This window comes from Arvicanthis niloticus, chromosome 10 (assembly GCF_011762505.2).
Source record: "Arvicanthis niloticus isolate mArvNil1 chromosome 10, mArvNil1.pat.X, whole genome shotgun sequence".
Classification (NCBI taxonomy): Eukaryota; Metazoa; Chordata; class Mammalia; order Rodentia; family Muridae; genus Arvicanthis; species Arvicanthis niloticus.
This window is the reverse complement of record NC_047667.1, coordinates 13,011,167-13,028,799: the sequence shown is the minus strand read 5'-3', so window position 1 is coordinate 13,028,799 and position 17,633 is coordinate 13,011,167. Positions and strand designations below refer to the sequence as shown.

General features: G+C 35.8%; 1 protein-coding gene across 5 annotated transcripts in view; it reads left to right on the top strand.

Moving 5' to 3' along the window:
• Positions 1-17,633, top strand: part of Dpp10 (dipeptidyl peptidase like 10) — a 1,470,448-nt gene that overhangs the window by 1,294,458 nt on the left and 158,357 nt on the right. For all 5 annotated transcript variants that reach the window (XM_076941051.1, XM_034513030.2, XM_076941054.1 and 2 more), the window contains 2 exons: positions 16,773-16,825; positions 16,923-17,004. In XM_076941051.1, coding sequence (XP_076797166.1) covers positions 16,773-16,825; positions 16,923-17,004 — 135 coding nt within the window. The remainder of the gene's footprint in view (positions 1-16,772; positions 16,826-16,922; positions 17,005-17,633) is intronic.

Here is a 17,633-nt window from a genome sequence, read left to right as displayed (position 1 = left end):
GTATGGGCCTTGAATTCCTAATCTTTCTAAGACTTTAAACATGAATGTGTATTGTATTTTGTCAAAGGCATTTTCAGCACCTAATGAATATTTTGAGGTATTTTTGGATTCAGTTTGTGAGAATATCATTGAGTATTATTTGCAATGATATTCACAAGGGAAATTGGTCTGAAGTTCTCTTTCTTTGTTGAGTCTTCTTTGTGTGTTTAGGTATGAGCATAATCATGCCTTTATAGAACAAATTGTGTCGTGTTCCTTCTGTTTCTATTTTGTGGAATAGTTTGAAAAGTATTGGAATTATGTCTTCTTTGAAAGTCTAATAGAATTCCACACTAAAACCATCTGGTCCTTAGGTTGTTTGTATGTTTGTATGTTTGTTTGTTTTTTGTAAATTTTTTTGGTTGGGAGACTTTTAATGACTGCTTCTATTTCTTTAGGAGTTATGGAACTGTTCATTTGATCCTGATTTAACTTTCATAACACATCTGTCTAGAAAATCATCCATTTCTTATAGATTTTTCAGTATTGTTGAGTGTAGGCTTTTGTAGTAGAATCTAATGATTTTTTGAATTTCTTCAGTTGTTACGTCTCCCTTTTTCTTTCCAATATTGTTAATTTGGATACTGTCTCTGTACTCTCTGGTTAGTCTGCAAAGGGTTTATCTATTTTTTTTGATTTTATGAAAGAAGCAGCTTCAGATTTTGTTGATTCTTTTTATAGCTCTTTTTTACTCTACTTAGTTAATTTCAGCCCTGCGTTGGATTATTTTCTCTCCTCTACTTCTCTTGGGTGTATTTGCTTCTTTTTGTTCTAGAGCATTCAGATATGCTATTTAATTGCTAATGTATACTTGCTGCAATTTCTTTATGAAGGCACTCAGAGCTATGGGGTTTTCCTTTTAGCATTGCTTTCATTGTGTCTCATAAGTTTGGGTATGATTTGCCTTCATTTTCATTAAGTTCTAGAGTCTTTAAATTTTTTTCTTTATTTCTTCTCTGACTAAGTTATCGTTGAGTAGAGAGTTCAGTTTCCATGTGTATATGGGTTTTCTGTTAATTTTGTTGTTATTGAATACCAGCCTTAGTCCTTCCTGATCTGCGAGTAAGTATGGGATTATTTCAATCTTCTTGTGTAGGTTGAGATTTGTTTTGTGTCACACTATATGGTCAGTTTTGGAGAAGATACCATAAGGTGCTGAAAAGATATTTTTTTTTTTGTTTTAGAGTAAAATGTTCTGTAGATGTCTATTAAATCCATTTGGTTCATAACTTCTGTTAGTTTCACTGAGTCTCTGTTTAGATTCTGTTTCCATGATCTGTCCATTGGTGAGAGTGGGATGTTGAAATCTCCCGCTATTATTGTGTGAAGTTCAGTGTGTTTTTGATCTTTAGAAACACTTGTTTTACAAATGTGGATGCCCTTGCATTTGGGGCATAGATGTTCAGATCTAAGAGTTTATCATGATAGATTTTTCCTTTGATGAGTATGAAGTGTGCTTCCTTATCTTTTTTGATAACTTTTGATTGAAAGTTGATTTTATTTGATATTAGAATGGCTACTCCAACTTGTTTCTTGGGACCATTTGCTTGGAAAAAATTTTCTAGCCTTTTCCTCTGAGGCAGTGTCTGTCTTCATCACTGACATGTGTTTCCTTTATGCAGCAAAATACTGGTTCTTGTTCATGTATCCAATCTGTTAGTCTATATCTTGTTATTGGGGTATTGAGTCCATTGATGTTAAGAGATATTAAGGACCAGTAATTGCTACTTTCTGTTATTTTTGTTGTGAGAGGTGGAATTATGTTTGTGTGGCTCTCTTCTTTTGGGTTTGTTGTGAGAAGATTAATTTCTTGTTTGGGGGGGGTAGTTTTCCTCCTTGTGTTAAAGTTTTCCATTTATTATTCTTTGTAGGGCTGGATTTGTGGAAAGTTATTGCTTAAATTTAGTTTTGTCATGGAATATCTTGGTTTCTTCACTTATAATAAATGAGACTTTTGTTGTCTGTAGTAGCCTGGGCTGGTATTTTTGTTCTCTTAAGGTCTGTATGACATCTTACAAAAATAATAAGGCTTTTATAGTCTTTGGTGAGATGTCTGGTATAATTCTGATAGGTCTGTCTTTATATGTTACCATTTTCCCTTAATGCTTTTAATATTCTTTCTTTCTTCTGTGCATTTGGTGTTTTGATTACTATGTGATGGGAGAAATTTATTTCTAGTCCAATATATATGACATTCTGTGGGCTTTTTGTTTATTTATGGGCATCTCTTTTCTTAAATAAGAGAAATTTTCTTCTATAATTTTGTTGAAAATGTTTCTGACCCTTTGAGTTGTGAATCTTCACTCTCTTCTACATCTGCTATTCTTAGATTTGCTCATTTCATTTTGTCCTGGATTTTCTCAATGTTTTTGGTTAGGAGCTTTTAGGATTTTGCATTTTCTTTGGCTGCTGCATTAATATTTTCAATGGTATCTTCTACACTTGAGATTCTCCCTTCTATCTCTTGTATTCTGCTGGTGATACTTCCATCTATGACTCCTGATCTCTTTCCTAGATTTTTCATCTCCAGAGTTGTCTCCCTTTGTTATTTCTTTATTGTTTCTATTTCCATTTTTAGATCCTGGATGATTTTATTCAATTCTGTCACCTATTTGGTTGTGTTTTCCTATATTTATTTAAGGAATGTATGTGTTTCCTCATTAAAGCCTTTACTTGCTTACCTATGTTCTTCTGTATTTCTTTAAGGGAGTTATTTATGTCTTTCTTAATGTCCTCTATCATCATCATGAGATTAGATTTTATATCAGAATCTTGGTTTTCAGGTGTGTTCAGGTATCCAGGGTTTGCTGAGGTGGAAGAACTAGGTTTTCATGATGTAGACTAGCATTGCTTTCTGTTGCTTATGTTCTTGTGCTTGCCTCTTGCAATTTGATTATCTCTGGTGTTAGTTGGTCTTGCAGTCTCTGACTGAAGCCTTCCCTTCTGTGTGCCTATGTGTGTCAGAACTCCTGGAGATCAAGCTGTCCCTGTGACCCTGTGAGCCTGAGTGTGTCAGCACTCCTAGGGGTCAAGTTTTCTCTGGGTGAGTTTGGGGTGTGGAGGGCTATAGCACAGGAACTGCTCCTGGGTGCAAATGGGAACTGGCAGGGTATGTTCATTTTCATTAAATTCTAAAAATTTGTTAATATCATTTTTTTCTGTCTTGTCAGTAGTCATTCAGTAGGGAGTATTCAGTTTCTAGGAATTCGAATGTTTTCTGTTTCTCTTGTTGATAACCTGCTTAAATCCATAGTATTCTAATATAATGCCCAGGGTTACTTATTTTTCATTTTTTGATCTATTGAGACTTGTTTTGTATCTAAGTATATGTTTTTTTTAAAAGAAAGTTTCATGAGGTGCAGAAGTAGATACATTTTTTTTAATGTCGGTTAGAATGTTAAGTAAATATCTCTTAGGTTCACTTAGTTTATAATGCCAGTTATCTCTAGCATTTCTCTGTTTAATTTTTGTTTGGATGATCTGTCCATTGATGGAACTAGGGTATTTACTTCTCCCACTATCAGTGTTTGAGAAGTAATATAATTTAAGTTGTAGCAATGTTTATTTTAAAGAGTGAGTGTTTTTGTTTTGGGGTAATAGATGTTAAAGATTGAAATGCTTTAATGACGGATTTTTGTTTTGATGAGTATGCAGGGTTGCTCCACACTTCTTTTGATGAATTTTGCTTGAAGTCTATTTTCTTAGACATTAAAATGGCTATTCCAGATTGCTTTTTAGATGTATTTACTTGGAATATTTTTTTCTGAACCTTTACCCTGAGCTAATCTTTGATGATAAGTTACAGTTTTTTTGGATTCAACAGAAGGATGTTTTCCACTTTTGCATCCATACTGTTAGTCTGTGTTATTTTAATGGGGAATTGAGACCACAGAAATTGAGAGATAGCAATGACAAATGATGTTGATTACTGTTATTTTGTTCCTGTTGTTATTGGTGTGTGTGTGTGTGTGTATGTGTGTGTGTGTGTGTGTGTGTGTGTGTGTGTGTGTGTGTGTGTGTGCATTTTTCTTTTTTGGTTTTGAGTTACTACTTTCATGGATGTAGTTAGCCTCCTTGATTTGAAGTTTTCTTTGTAACACCTTTGGTAAGGCTGGTTTAAAATAGATATTGTTTAAATATGTTTTTACCATGAAATATCTTATTTTCTGCATTGTGGTAATTTAAAGATGTGCTGGGTATAATAATCTAGGGAAATAGCTTTGGTCTCTTAGAGTTTCCAGCATATCTAGTTTCTATTTAGAAGTTAGATGTAATTCTAACAGATCTGCATTAATATTACTTTATCTTTTTCCCTTGAGGGTTTTAATATTCTTTCTTTGTTCTCTAAATTTTGTACTTTGATTATTATGTGAAAAGGGTCTCTCTCTCTCTCTCTCTCTCTCTCTCTCTCTCTCTCTCTCTCTCTCTCTCTCTCTCTCTCTCTGCCAGTCTGATTTTGTATTCTGTATGCTTCTTGTATGCTTCTCTCCTCTTTGGTCAGAAAGAGTTTTATTTTATAAGTCTAGGGGTGGGACTTCCTCCCCTTCCTCTATTTCCATTATTCTTGGCTTTGGTCTTTTTCTAGTGTTCCAGATTTCCCAGATGTTTTCTGCTGGGAATTTTATAGATTAAATATTTTTCTTAACATAATCTCTTGTATTCTGTTGGTGATGATGCTTGCCTGTGTAGTTCCTGTTTATATTCCCAAATATTTTATTTCCAGAGTTTCTTCTGTGTTTTCTTTGTGGCTCCCATTTTTATTTTCAGGTCTTCAACAGTTTTATTTATTTTGGTTTTGTTTTTTACTTATCTTTTTTTAATGGATTTATTCATCTCTTTCTATTGTTTGTGTGTGTGTTCCTGGATTTCTCTAAGGAAATTATTCATTTCCTATTTAAGTACCTCTATCATCTCCATACAGTTATTTGGTTTTTAAGATCTTTTTCTTGTGTTTCACCTATGTTGGAAAATTCCAGACCTGCTGTATTAGGATAAATGGGCTCTGGTGCAGTCATGTTGCCCTTGCTGTTATTGTATTCTTATAATGGTATGTATCTAGGCATCTGTGTTTGAGTGATTACAGGACAGAGTAGAGAAGCTTCTGGCAGGTATGGCCATAATTTGTCTGAACAGGAATTGTCTACCTCACTTAGGGGCTCAATGATAGCAATGAAAAGGGTAGGGGAGGCTAGATGATATGGTTGGTGGAATCCACACAAGGCAAGAGTATTGCTATCTTTTAAAAAGGAATTTAAATCTCATTGTAGAGCACTGTTATGGAACAATAGGACAATGTGATGACACAATATGGCACTTTGGTAGCACAAAAGAGTATTGCAGTAACACAGTTATAACACAGTTGTGAACAATGAGATTATAATAGGACACTGTCAAGATACAATAGGAGAGTGTTATGATATTACATGTTCCTGATATGTCCCCCCGAACACTGTGATACCTCAGTAGAGCAGTTTGATAACAGTGTTGAGCATTATGATAACATAAAGATGATTCTAATAGTACAACATATAGGAGTATTATAATACCACCATAGAGTACCTTGATAGAAAAATAAGAATTCAACTTGAAAATCTTATATTGTGCCAAAGTCTGGAAATTTTTTTGATCCAGTATGTATCATATTAATATCACAGTGTGATATTAGAGTAAGTCACTTTTATTTCACAATAGGGCATACTGTTTTAACACAATAAAATACTGTGATGACATAATAGAACACAATGATGAGTGTTCTATAATCACTATGCTCAATAAATTATGGTTATGTCATAAAAGAACACTATTATCATGCAATATGACACAGGTGACACAACATGTTTCTTTGATGCCATATCAAGACACTGTAATGGCCAAGAAGAGTAGCATGATGGAATAATTAGATACTCTTATGATGCAGTAGAGCAATATGATGGCATAATAGAGTATTATGACACCACAACAGGGCTTTGTCATATACCTATATGGCACTGTGAAGAAGCAAAGGTCACAGGCATGGTACAAGAGACATAAACTAGACATAAACTCTGACATAAACTAGCATTGTGATAATATAACAAGGCACTGTGAAGGCACAGTAAGTCAAAGGGATGGCAAACTGGCAAGTTGTAGATTCTATTGGCACAGACAAACACTATGATAGCTCAATATGGGATTATGATGGTACATTATGGCATTGTGATTTTATAAATGATTATTGTTATGTGTACCTGGGGAATGAGAGGGCACATTAGGCAGTTATATCACAGTAGAATACTATGTTGTCATAATAGAGCTCTGTTATGTCAGAATGGTTCTCTTTCATGTCTCAATAGGTTATTGTTTGGGGCAGTTTGCTGTCACAATATGAAACTGTGATGACACAATAGATGCACTGTAATGACACAATAGGATTCTGTGATATCACAAAAAAAATATTATGCTGGCACAATGGTGACCTGGGCTGTCACAACAGGTCACTGTGGTAGTACAATAAGATACACTCATGGTGCAATAGGACTCTGTGAGGGCATGATATGGTATCATGATGACACAATAGTGTACTAGGTGGTTCAAAAAGACATAGTTTTAGTGCAACTCAGCATTGTGGTGGCATAATATGACATTGCTCACTCTTTTTTTGTTGTTGTTGTTGGTTTGTTTTTTTTTTGTTTGTTTTGTTTTTTTGTTTTTCGAGACAGGGTTTCTCTGTATAGCCCTGGCTGTCCTGGAACTCACTCTGTAGACCAGGCTGGCCTCGAACTCAGAAATCCACCTGCCTCTGCCTCCCAAGTGCTGGGATTACATTGTTCACTCTTAACATGGTATTCTCTTAGCACAATAGTGCCTTATGATTGTACAGTACAACAATTTGTTGGTACCGTAGGACACTGTGATAACATAGTGTAGTACAGACTCTCTAAAATCCAAGATGTGTATTACTGGTTGAATTGAAAGAGAGCAGGTTCTAAGTTGCAATATCAAAGCCAGTACTGGCTTTTTCTTGGTTTTATGCTATCATTCTCTAGTGCCTATGAACAGTGCAGCAACCCCATGAACAGAAGCTTGTTAGATTATTTGAAAAAGCAAATTAGTCTGAAGTAATTACGGTGTTTGCTTCTGTTACTTAAAGAGAAAGATGATTTTGATTATATTAGAGGTAGACTTAATGTTGTGTTTCGTCAGTACTCTTCCTGTCTTAGTTGGGGTTTCTATTGCTTTGGCAAATAATAAAACCAAAAGGAAGTTGAAAAGGAAAGTGTTTATGAAGCTTACACCATGTAGTATTTCATCCAAGAAAGTCAGGACAGAAAACCAAGATAGGATCATGGAAATAGGAACTGACACAGAGACCATAACATAACACTACTCATTGCTCTGCTCATCCTACCTTCTTCTGGTTGCATCCAGGAGCACCAGGTCATAAGTGGCAGTCAGCACAGTGAGCTTGGTCCTCTCACATCAATATTCAAGAAAATAGAGCACAAACTTATCTACAGGAAAACCTGGTAGAGACATCTCAATTAAAATTTTCTGTTCCTAAAATACTCTATTTTGTGTCAAGTCCATGTAAATCTAGCCACATAAATTCCATAGTAAGTCTCTCACAGTTTTAAGCTTGACATGGGAAAATACTCAGAAACCTAAAGTAAAAATTTCTGGTTGGATGAAAAAAATTTTACTAGAAGGCAAATTTTAAACCCAACTTCACCATTTTATGAGGTGTAAGCTTCTGTTTCTTAGTGTTTGTGAACTCTGCATTCACTGTGTTAAAAGAAACCATAAGAGCATTTGAAAAAGAAAACAACTATTCTACAGATAGAAAGACATTTCCTTGTTGGACTCATTGAGAGAAGTTAGTTACTTCTGTATGTCAAATTTTCAATATCATGTGTTTCTAAGTGTGAATCCTTTAGTAAGTGTGAACACAAAGCTATCAGTAAGGTAGCTTGTCTTAGGGCTTGAAAAATTAAACTTTTACAATCTTAAAATGAAATTTTCTAGTTGCACTTATTAGGAGATCTTAACTAATAGGTTAATCTAAGATCCTGCATTACCACTGTCTGAATTAAAAGCATGCATTTCTGAGTGTCTGGGAACACTTGACATTCTTAGGTGAAACAAACATAATAGATAGATTGAAAAAGCAAGGTGTTTTGAAGATAGTGAAAGAGTTTCACTCTTTTAAAGAGAAAAGTATTTCCTTCATTATACATATATTCTTAATACCATTTTGGGGGTAGGGTTGGGTGGGGAAGAGGTATTCTTTGATCAATAAAAATCTACTTAATACTTGCTCTGGTACTTACCTATTCTAGGAGCTGACAAAGATTCTTGAAGCTGACAAAGATTCTTTAAGCCTAGACTGGTATCTCATGCTTATTTTTTACTGTGATGAAACACCACAACCAAAAGTAACTTGGGGAACAAAGGGCTTATTTCATGTTGTAGCTTGTAGTTCATCATCAGGGAAATCAAGACAGGATCCTGGAGGCAGAAGAGGATACAGAGGCTATGGAGGGCTGCTTCTTACTAACTTTGCTCTTCATGGCTTTTTCACCATGGTCTACCCAGGTGAAAGGACTACCAGCCTAGGGATCTCACCACACACAACGAGCTGGGCTCTCCCATATCAATCATCAATCAAAAAATGCACCACAGCCTTGCCCACAGTCCAATCTTGTGGGGGCTTTTTCTTAATTGAAACTCTCTCTTTAAAAATGACTTTAGATTGTGCCAAGTTGACATTAAAACTAGCCAGCACAATTTTCCTCTGTCAACTTCATCATTCAACTAGAGTACTTTCTTTCTCATTGTCTCAATGTTTCTTTTGGTTATGATATCTTTTTAGCAAAAGAAATTCTAATTAAGATTGATGTGTTTTGATGTTGCACCCAAAAAAGAGAAGTTATTAGGAGATAAATCTTATATTCGATGCCACCACTGTGCATAGTTGGCTTTCATTCTTTTTGCCTGCATATGATACATTTGTGTTGGGAAAAGATGCCTAAGAATATATTTGAAGAATCAAGGTGACCTGAAGTTGGTGAATGTGACCTCTTCTTTAATTCTTTGGAAGAATTTAGTTTCTGCTATCATGTAAGTCCTTGTTCATGAATATGTCATCATGAAGCCTGTGGACTCATAGAATAAGTAAATTGGCTCTTATTAATAAAGACAATATTAGTAACTTTTAAAATATGTCTGTACCTTATCTTGCTCATCAACAATTTTATCTTACTGCCTGGAATACTTTGCTACATCTGTGACTTATGAGAAGCATGAGTTGGCTCAAGAGTGCTCTGTGGTTCCTGTACTGAATCCTAGAGAACATAGTGCTTACAATTCTGTTTCATTATTGTAACAAAAAAATATGAATTTTTGTATTGGTAAAATCTTCGATCCAATCCTGGCTTATATACATGCACACAATGGAATTTTATCTATCCAGGAAAGAAATTGAAATTTGCAGGAAAGTGTCTGGAAATGGGAACAATATTCAGCAAGATACCCCTGACTCAGAAAGATAACCATTGTATATTCTCTCCCATGTGTATACCTGAGCTTCTACTTTATGTATATCTGTATCAATGTGAAAGTGTTTATTTGTAGGAGCCAGTAAACCAGAAAGCAGCCCATGGGAGGGGAAGAAAGAACCTTTAAGGGAGTCAGGTGAGAATCTTGATAGAACACATGTGATCTGAAATAGGGGATAAGATAGTAGGGTCAGCAGAGGAGGGGTTACATGATGGGTCAGAAAAAACTCAGGATGAATTTAAATGCCACAGGGAAAACTTCTACTTTGTAATACAATAAAGATAAGAGTGAGAAAAAAAATCATGAAAGTAATTTAAGATACTGATGGGCATTAATTGTGGTTCCATGATCTCCTGTTCACTTTCCCTTTTACATAGTGTTATTTTGTTTCATGTTCATAAACCCTTCAGGTAATGGGATTTTTAAAGAGAATTTTTTTGTAAAGCCTTTCCTTACAATGTTATGAACCATATTTATGACAGGAAAGTCAGCTATTTCATGGCTACTGCTCTTAACACCGTAATAAAAATAAAGCCTTGCAAACAAAAAGGTCACCATTCCTCTTAAAAGATGTACCTAGAATAAATGTGGAGGCACCCTATCACCAACTTCCAAAAGAAACAAACCTTTTTCATCTGCACTGTCTACTTGCTGTGTCATTGTTGTTCTTAATAATTCCCATTGATTCAGGCTTACTTTCTCACTGTTCGGTTTCCCTCACTGTTTGAGTTGATGGCAAATCCATAATCCCATTTTAAATATTCTCTGAGCCATAAAACGCATGCAATTTATATCAATTTGTCAGTTTAACTGCAGTGAAGAGCAACCTTTGGTGTCCCAAGTTACCAACTCCGATGTAAGCAGAAGTTACTGCATCACGTGGTTCCTTTTTCTTGTGAATGTAATTCTCCTTGACATGAATCTTCACAGATGTCTTAAGTAGTAACTGATATTCTAAGGGAAAAATGTAAAAATTAGCTAAATGATGAAGATACTGATGTGATCTGATATATTATCTTTCTAACATTGAAATCTCTCTTGACTTTGGTAATCACAATTAACTCATGCATAGTCCTGTCAATGAATCTTTTGAGGATAGCGTCTTTGATCCTGTGGAAATAATTCTTTTATACTTGATCTTAGGCAGAGGCAAAGAAGTGATAGGACATAAATCTGCAGAAAAGCCAGAGTTGTACTGTGGGTATGAGCTCCATGTAAGACAATGTGCAGAAAGATTAACCCATGTAACAGACAGATGTGGGTTCAGCTTAGGACTCTGTTTCTCACTTCAACATTCAGTGTTAATTTTAAGCTTCAAAGAGCCTCACATGGGATTATAAATAATATCTAATTCTTGAGGTTGATTTAAGAATTAAACTACATGAAATATGAAGACACCAGCACCATGTACTATGTAAATGGTCAATTTGAGCATCATTGTTAGAGCTAGGACCCAGCTATGTAGTAAGTCCTGGCTTATTCAACCGAATGTTTCTGGAGTTGTTAGGGACAGAGCCTTGGTCCTTGTCATCCTGATAAGCCAAGTTCAGCCATCCTATCCCAATATTCAGATTAATCACCCAAGTAATAGAGAAAAGCCGACAAAGAGATTCATTCAGTGTGGTCTCACTAGAAGGACAAAGGTTCAGTGACATCAGAGTTTTTCAGGGTCCTGACATGAGGTCTAAAAAGATTAAAGTTATGTACAACTAAGTAGTCATGGTCAAGTTGGAATTTTTTCAAAAATGGGTTTCCACTTTCTTTTATCCAGGAACAAGGAGTTGGATGGCAATTATCCAGATCAGGGACAGATACACTTCGAAAGGTGGAAGCAGGCTAGATATAAGAGAAAATTTGGCAAACCAAACAGACTCATTGTACATAGAATTTGGGACTTCTCTGTTGCATATCTTGTTTTTCTAAATTTGTTTGAATTGTATAAAACTGGGGGCTCATGTGCATATCATTGATCTCTTACAGTGCTTTGTGCATTTACTACACATAGTTTTAAACACATGCTTATATGTGTGCTTTAGTACTGTCATAAACCGTCGGTCACCTGTAGTTTGTTAGAGCCTGTCTGCCACACAGTAAGATTTAGGTGGCCTTATCTCACAGATTCATCTTTTCTCTTTTCTGACTGGTTCCTTTCCCACACTAATTTACCTGCCTCTGGTCAAAAATTCACCAGACAATCCTAGTCTACACTCTACTGCACTGCCTCATTAAATGTAGGCGGCTACTACATTACTCCTCAATCTGGAGTTTGATTTGCCTTGCCCTTTCTTAATGAAATGGATTCTAGACTAAAAATAAATGACTTAAATGTTAAAGAATACTAAAAATATTACTTAGTTACCTTTAGTTCTTTTTGTAGAATTAATGATTCCTTGGCTTTCCCCACTACAAGCTATGCTAGCATTTCTATATGCAGTGGTCTTGAACAACTCACCTCTAGCCAGGTATGTCAGTGAGATATTATGGACAGTTTCGGATATTAATAGAAGAGACAATTTCACAGAAAAATTCTGATTCTCTGGAGTTTATTCTCTTTCTGCTCCCACATCTGCAATGATCTCAAAGCCTAAGGATTGAGAGTTGTTTTGTATATGTGTCCAATAGAACTCAACCACTCTGAAGTTTTAAGTTGGTTTTCTGTAATGTTCTCTGTCTGACGAAAAACCATATAATTGCATTATAATCTCAAAAAAAGAAAAGAAGTAATTTTCTAAAGAATAATAGAAAGATATGTTTAAAGGTATGAATGTTGTTGAAGACAAAATAGGGAGTGAGTGTAAAACAGTGTCCTTCAGTAGAAGTACACTTTAGTTAAATACACTTTTAGTAATTAATTTAATTTTAGTTAAATACATTAAATTTCTACTTTTTTCACTGAACCAGCATTTTGTAGAGGGAAGGAGTGAGGGAGTACATAAAGACAGAGAAGAGAGAAGAGATGGAGGAATGAAGGGATTTAAAGGAGTAATGGACAGAGATATATATTTCTTAGGGTTTTACTGCTATGAACAGACACCACAATCAAGGCAAGTCTTATAAAGAACAACATTTAATTGGGGCTGGCTTACAGGTTTAGAGATTCAGTCTATTATCATCAAGATGGGAGTATGGCAGCATCCAGGCAGGCATAGTGCAAGCTGAGAGTTCTATATCTTCATCTGAAGGCTACTAGTGGAAGACTCATTTCCAGGCAGCTAGGATGAGAGTCTTAAAGCCCATTCCCACATTTGACATACCTACGCCAACAAGGCTACACCTACTCCAACAGGGCCACACCTTCTAATAGTACCACTCCCTGGGCCAAGCATAGATAAACCATAACAGGCATAGAGACAGTTATTTATAAGACCTTCCTTCTTATCCCCTATACTCTACATTCTACTATGGGCATAGGACCTATAGTACAATAAAGGGCACAGAACTTACATGAAAGAGTTTTAAGCTCTGCACAGTTCTATATTCTAAATTATTTTAGGAACATTTAGCTTTGCAGCACATATAGATAGGATCAAAACCCTGTAACACTATTTCAACCTGATCTAACATTACAGGAAATGAAGATAATTTCCAAGTGATCTTCCCTCATCACATACCTGCTGGAGGATAAACATGTTGCAATTGGCTACAAATCAGAACACACATTTGTATTTTCTGTTCTCCAATTCACATCAACTGAAGAACAGTTAAAATTTGTCTTTTTTTTTTTTCATTTTTCCCTATGTGTATGTGGTATATGGACACGCATATCTTTTTCAGTGTGTGTGTGTGTGTGTGTGTGTGTGTGTGTGTGTGTGTGTGTGTGTGTGTGTGTGTTCATGTCAAAGCCCAGCAATTGGTGTCAGGAACTATTCTCAATAATGTTTTCATCTTATTTATTAAGATTGAAATATAATTAGTTTTGCAAATAACCTTGCTCTCCCTCTGAGTTTCCCTGTCTTTATCTTCTATGGCAGAAACTGTAGTAGGGCCACCAAACCCATCTACCACTTATATGTGTGCTGAAGTTATATGTAAGCTCCAATCTACAGCCAAAATTTACATGGGTTTTGGGGGATTTGAACTCTGGTCCTCATGGTTACACAGTAATACTGCTCATAATTGAGCCATTTATCCAACCCTAATATAAGTATTTTAGCTTCCCACATAAGAGCTGGTAACCTTTAGATTAGCTATTATAGACAGAGACTAACCTTCCCTAGCTCTACCAACTCATGCTTCAAGAATTACTACTGTTGTTTGTTTTTGTCCTAATGTTAATGCATAGGAAACATTGCTTGCAAGATTAATGTGGGGCTAGAAACCTGGACACATAGCTGTTGATCAGTGACAGGGTGAATGGCTTCTTTGCACTCCTAACAGAGTTCACACATTTATCTGCTATTAAGAGCAATTGCCCAGTCGACAGGTTGCTTTGGTGAACAGAACTTTCAGAGATAAAAGATGTTGACAGAGGCAGACATATTGCTCATTTCTTTGTCAGCTCTAATGGTACATCTACAGTTTTAAGCTTGAAGCCAGTGTGGGCTTTGGCAGAATACATGCTAAAACTGAAATGATGCAGACAATATTACCGTGCACTACTAAGGATGACTTGTAAATCCATTAAAAATATGTTGAAATTAGAGGTAAGAGAAGTGGCTGAATATAAAGTCCTTGACACACAAGTATGAGGAGCTGAATTTGTTCTCCAGAAATCACAAAAATCTAGACATGGAGATCTCTTAGTGTTTAAGCATCCTGGCTTCTTTTCTAGTGGAATAAGGTTTTATTTCCAGAACAAAAATGGTGGGTAATAGCCATTTTGTATCTTCAGTTACAGTGTATCTGACACCCCTATTCTGGTCTCCAGGAACAGTGCATACACAGTGTGCACAGAAATATATTTAGGCTAAACATTTACATGCATACACTAAAAATAAATGACTTTAAAAGAAATCTAGGCATGGCAGAGTTTGCCTGTAATGCAAATGCTGTGAAAACAGTGACAAGAGAAATCTTGGGGCTAACTGACTAGCTAAGGTAGCTGAAAAGCCTCACTTTCAAATAACCTCTGCCAAAATACCAAGTACACAGGCACAGGGATATGTGTGTGTGTGTGTGTGTGTGTGTGTGTGTGTGTGTGTGTGTGTGTGTGTGTGTGTGCGTGTATGTATATCAAGAATAAATCTTAAGCTGATCTCCAGCTTCCATGTTTCTGCACACACAGCTCTTCACAACAAATAATAAATGACAAAATTTGGAGTCTGATACATAACTTTATTGAATACAATATGAATGTCAACGTAGATATCAACAAAACATATACTTCTTAAGCTCTCAATAAGGGCAATCTCAGATTTGAAAAGTATTCCAGAAATATTGAAGAATAAAGCTTCAGTAAAAAAAACAACTCTAGTGAGTGGGGAGACCAGAAATTTCCTGCAAAAAAGGAACATTTGTACTACTTTGCCAATTTGTTACCAATTTATTTAATCAAAATTATTATTATGGTGAGAATAAGCAGGGATTTTACTTCTAGGGGATTTAATTGACAATATTAACAATGTCTGTGCATTCTACCCACAACAGAGGAACAAAATTTTCAGTTGTAATTGTAGAAAAAAGAATGGAAAGTACTAATGTAAACCCATATTCCAACATAGGTAAGTTAGGAATTCGTTCCACCAGCTTAACAGAGCTTCAGAAAGAAATAATTTCCCTCAGGAAAGAATACACACATCACTACTTTCCTGATTTATCCTTTTTCAATTTTCCTCTAGATTCCTTGGTTTCATCATTTTAAGTTTAAAAAAAAACAGAAATTCAGAGGTAGTTTTGTACTATGGACTGCAGTTTTGTGTGAAAGCTTTTGTGTTACCCTATTATGGATTCTGTTACCTTTGGAAAAAAGCCATTTCAAAAGAAACAAGGCACATGTGCATCTCTCTCTCTCTCTCTCTCTCTCTCTCTCTCTCTCTCTCTCTCTGCGTGTGTGTGTGTGTGTGTGTGTGTGTGTGTGTGTGCAAACTTACATAAATGAAAGTGCATGTATACTCTTATGGCTGGATATGTGAGGAGGTCAGGAAACAACCTCAGGTTCCTTCCACCTTGCTTAAGATAGAGTCTATTGTTGCCCCCTGCATGTGTCAAGCTAGCTGCTGACTGAGCTTCTGGAATGGTCCACTCTCTACCTCCCATCTCAATGGAATTCCAAATGTGCATTGGTGCATATGGCTTTAGGTGTGTACTAGGAATTTAACTCTAGGCTTCATGCTTGCATGGCAAGTGGTTTATGTATTGAACTATCTTCTAATCCTAGAAGCAAAACTCTTAAATAATAAATACAGTAATAATAAAATACCTTGCAGAGGAGAGAAAAAATGGTTCTTTATACTATTTTTACAGCATCTGAGTTAATTGGACTTACAGATAGATGCATACTCCCACAGACACACTTACATATATATATAATTAAATTTTTTAAAACTCTCTTCAAGATTACTAAGTAGTAACCAACTATTTAAAAAAGCATCACTCTGCAATGAAAAGAAAATATTAACCCAGTTTGTTTTATTAGCAAACACTTTTACAGAGATAAGTTTCTCCCTTTCAAAAAGTTTGTTCATGAAGCATCATCTGGGTTTTGCATATAAGCACAACACCATGTGATAAGGTGAGCTTGTAAAGATCATTCCATTCTGTATCTGGGAAAAGAAGGCAAGGTTAAAATATCAATATAACTAACCCTATGCAATGGAAAGGCTACTAGCCTGTGAGTGAAATATATTTCAGTGTGTATTAGTCAGGAACACAAACAGGTCACATCTAAAGAAAATCCCCACCTCAATTTAGGATACCCTTACTGAAGAAAAGAAAGAAGAAAGAAAGAAAGAAAGAAAGAAAGAAAGAAAGAAAGAAAAGAAAGAGAAATAAAGAAGGAGAGAAAGAGTAAGAGAGAGAAAAGAAATAGAGAGACAGAGAGACAGAGACAGACAGAGACATTCACACACAGGAGTAGGTAGAATAGGAATCTGTGTTTTCTAGCTAAAATGTTGCAAAAAAAAAAAAAAAAACCCAATAAATACCTTGACTGGCATATTTCATTTGTTTTCTGTTTTCCATAATAGCTGATCTTTAGTGTGCATTAAGATCAATCCTTTACTGAAAACTATGATTGATTACTCTATTCTTTTTTATTTCAGATTTTTCATTACTCATTTACCGCTTCATATTTGATTTACAACATACACACTGGGTAAGTTCTTTGGTTTTCTGCGTTTTATGAGCCATTGTCAAGCTATGTTGTCACAGATGTCAGTTTGTTCACGTGAAAATATTTACATCTTTTCAAGGGAAGTGTGGGAGTTGAATCCCCCAGAAGTTGAGGACTCGGTGTTGCAGTATGCGGCCTGGGGTGTGCAGGGACAGCAGCTGGTAAGCTTGCTCAAGCCCAAACCCTGTCCAGTGAGGCCAGATGTCAGATCTTTACAGGGCTCACTTCTTTGTACAACTTTCCCTGCAGCCCTTGATGTGTTCCTCTGCGTTATTTATTTTATATGGTTCCCTAAGAATAGGTAAAATGAGGAGTGGGAGGTAGCTCGCTGCATAAAGCACTTGCCAAGTACAACGAGGACCTAGGTTTTAACATTAGCACCAATTAAAAAGCTGGTTGTGATGGTGTGTACTTACAACCTCAGCACTGAAGGGGCAGAGACAGGTGGACATCTGGAGCTTCATGGCCAGCAGATTGAGCCCACTCAGTTCCAGCTTTCTTTAAATATATTTTCTTAAACAATAGTGACTAGAAATGACATCCAATTTTGACTTCTGGCTTACCATACATACATGCATGCATCTCCCTTGCTACATGTGCATGTGCATGAACACACATACACAAAATAATAAATAAATTGATAAATGATGTTTACAACTAATCACTATTTGTCCAATTTAAAATGTGTTTAACAGGTACTGTATGGTCAAAGCTGTAATTAATTTAAAAAAACAGAACAGATCTAGGATTGGATATTGTCTTTTGTTCACACAACTCCTCCTACCTACTA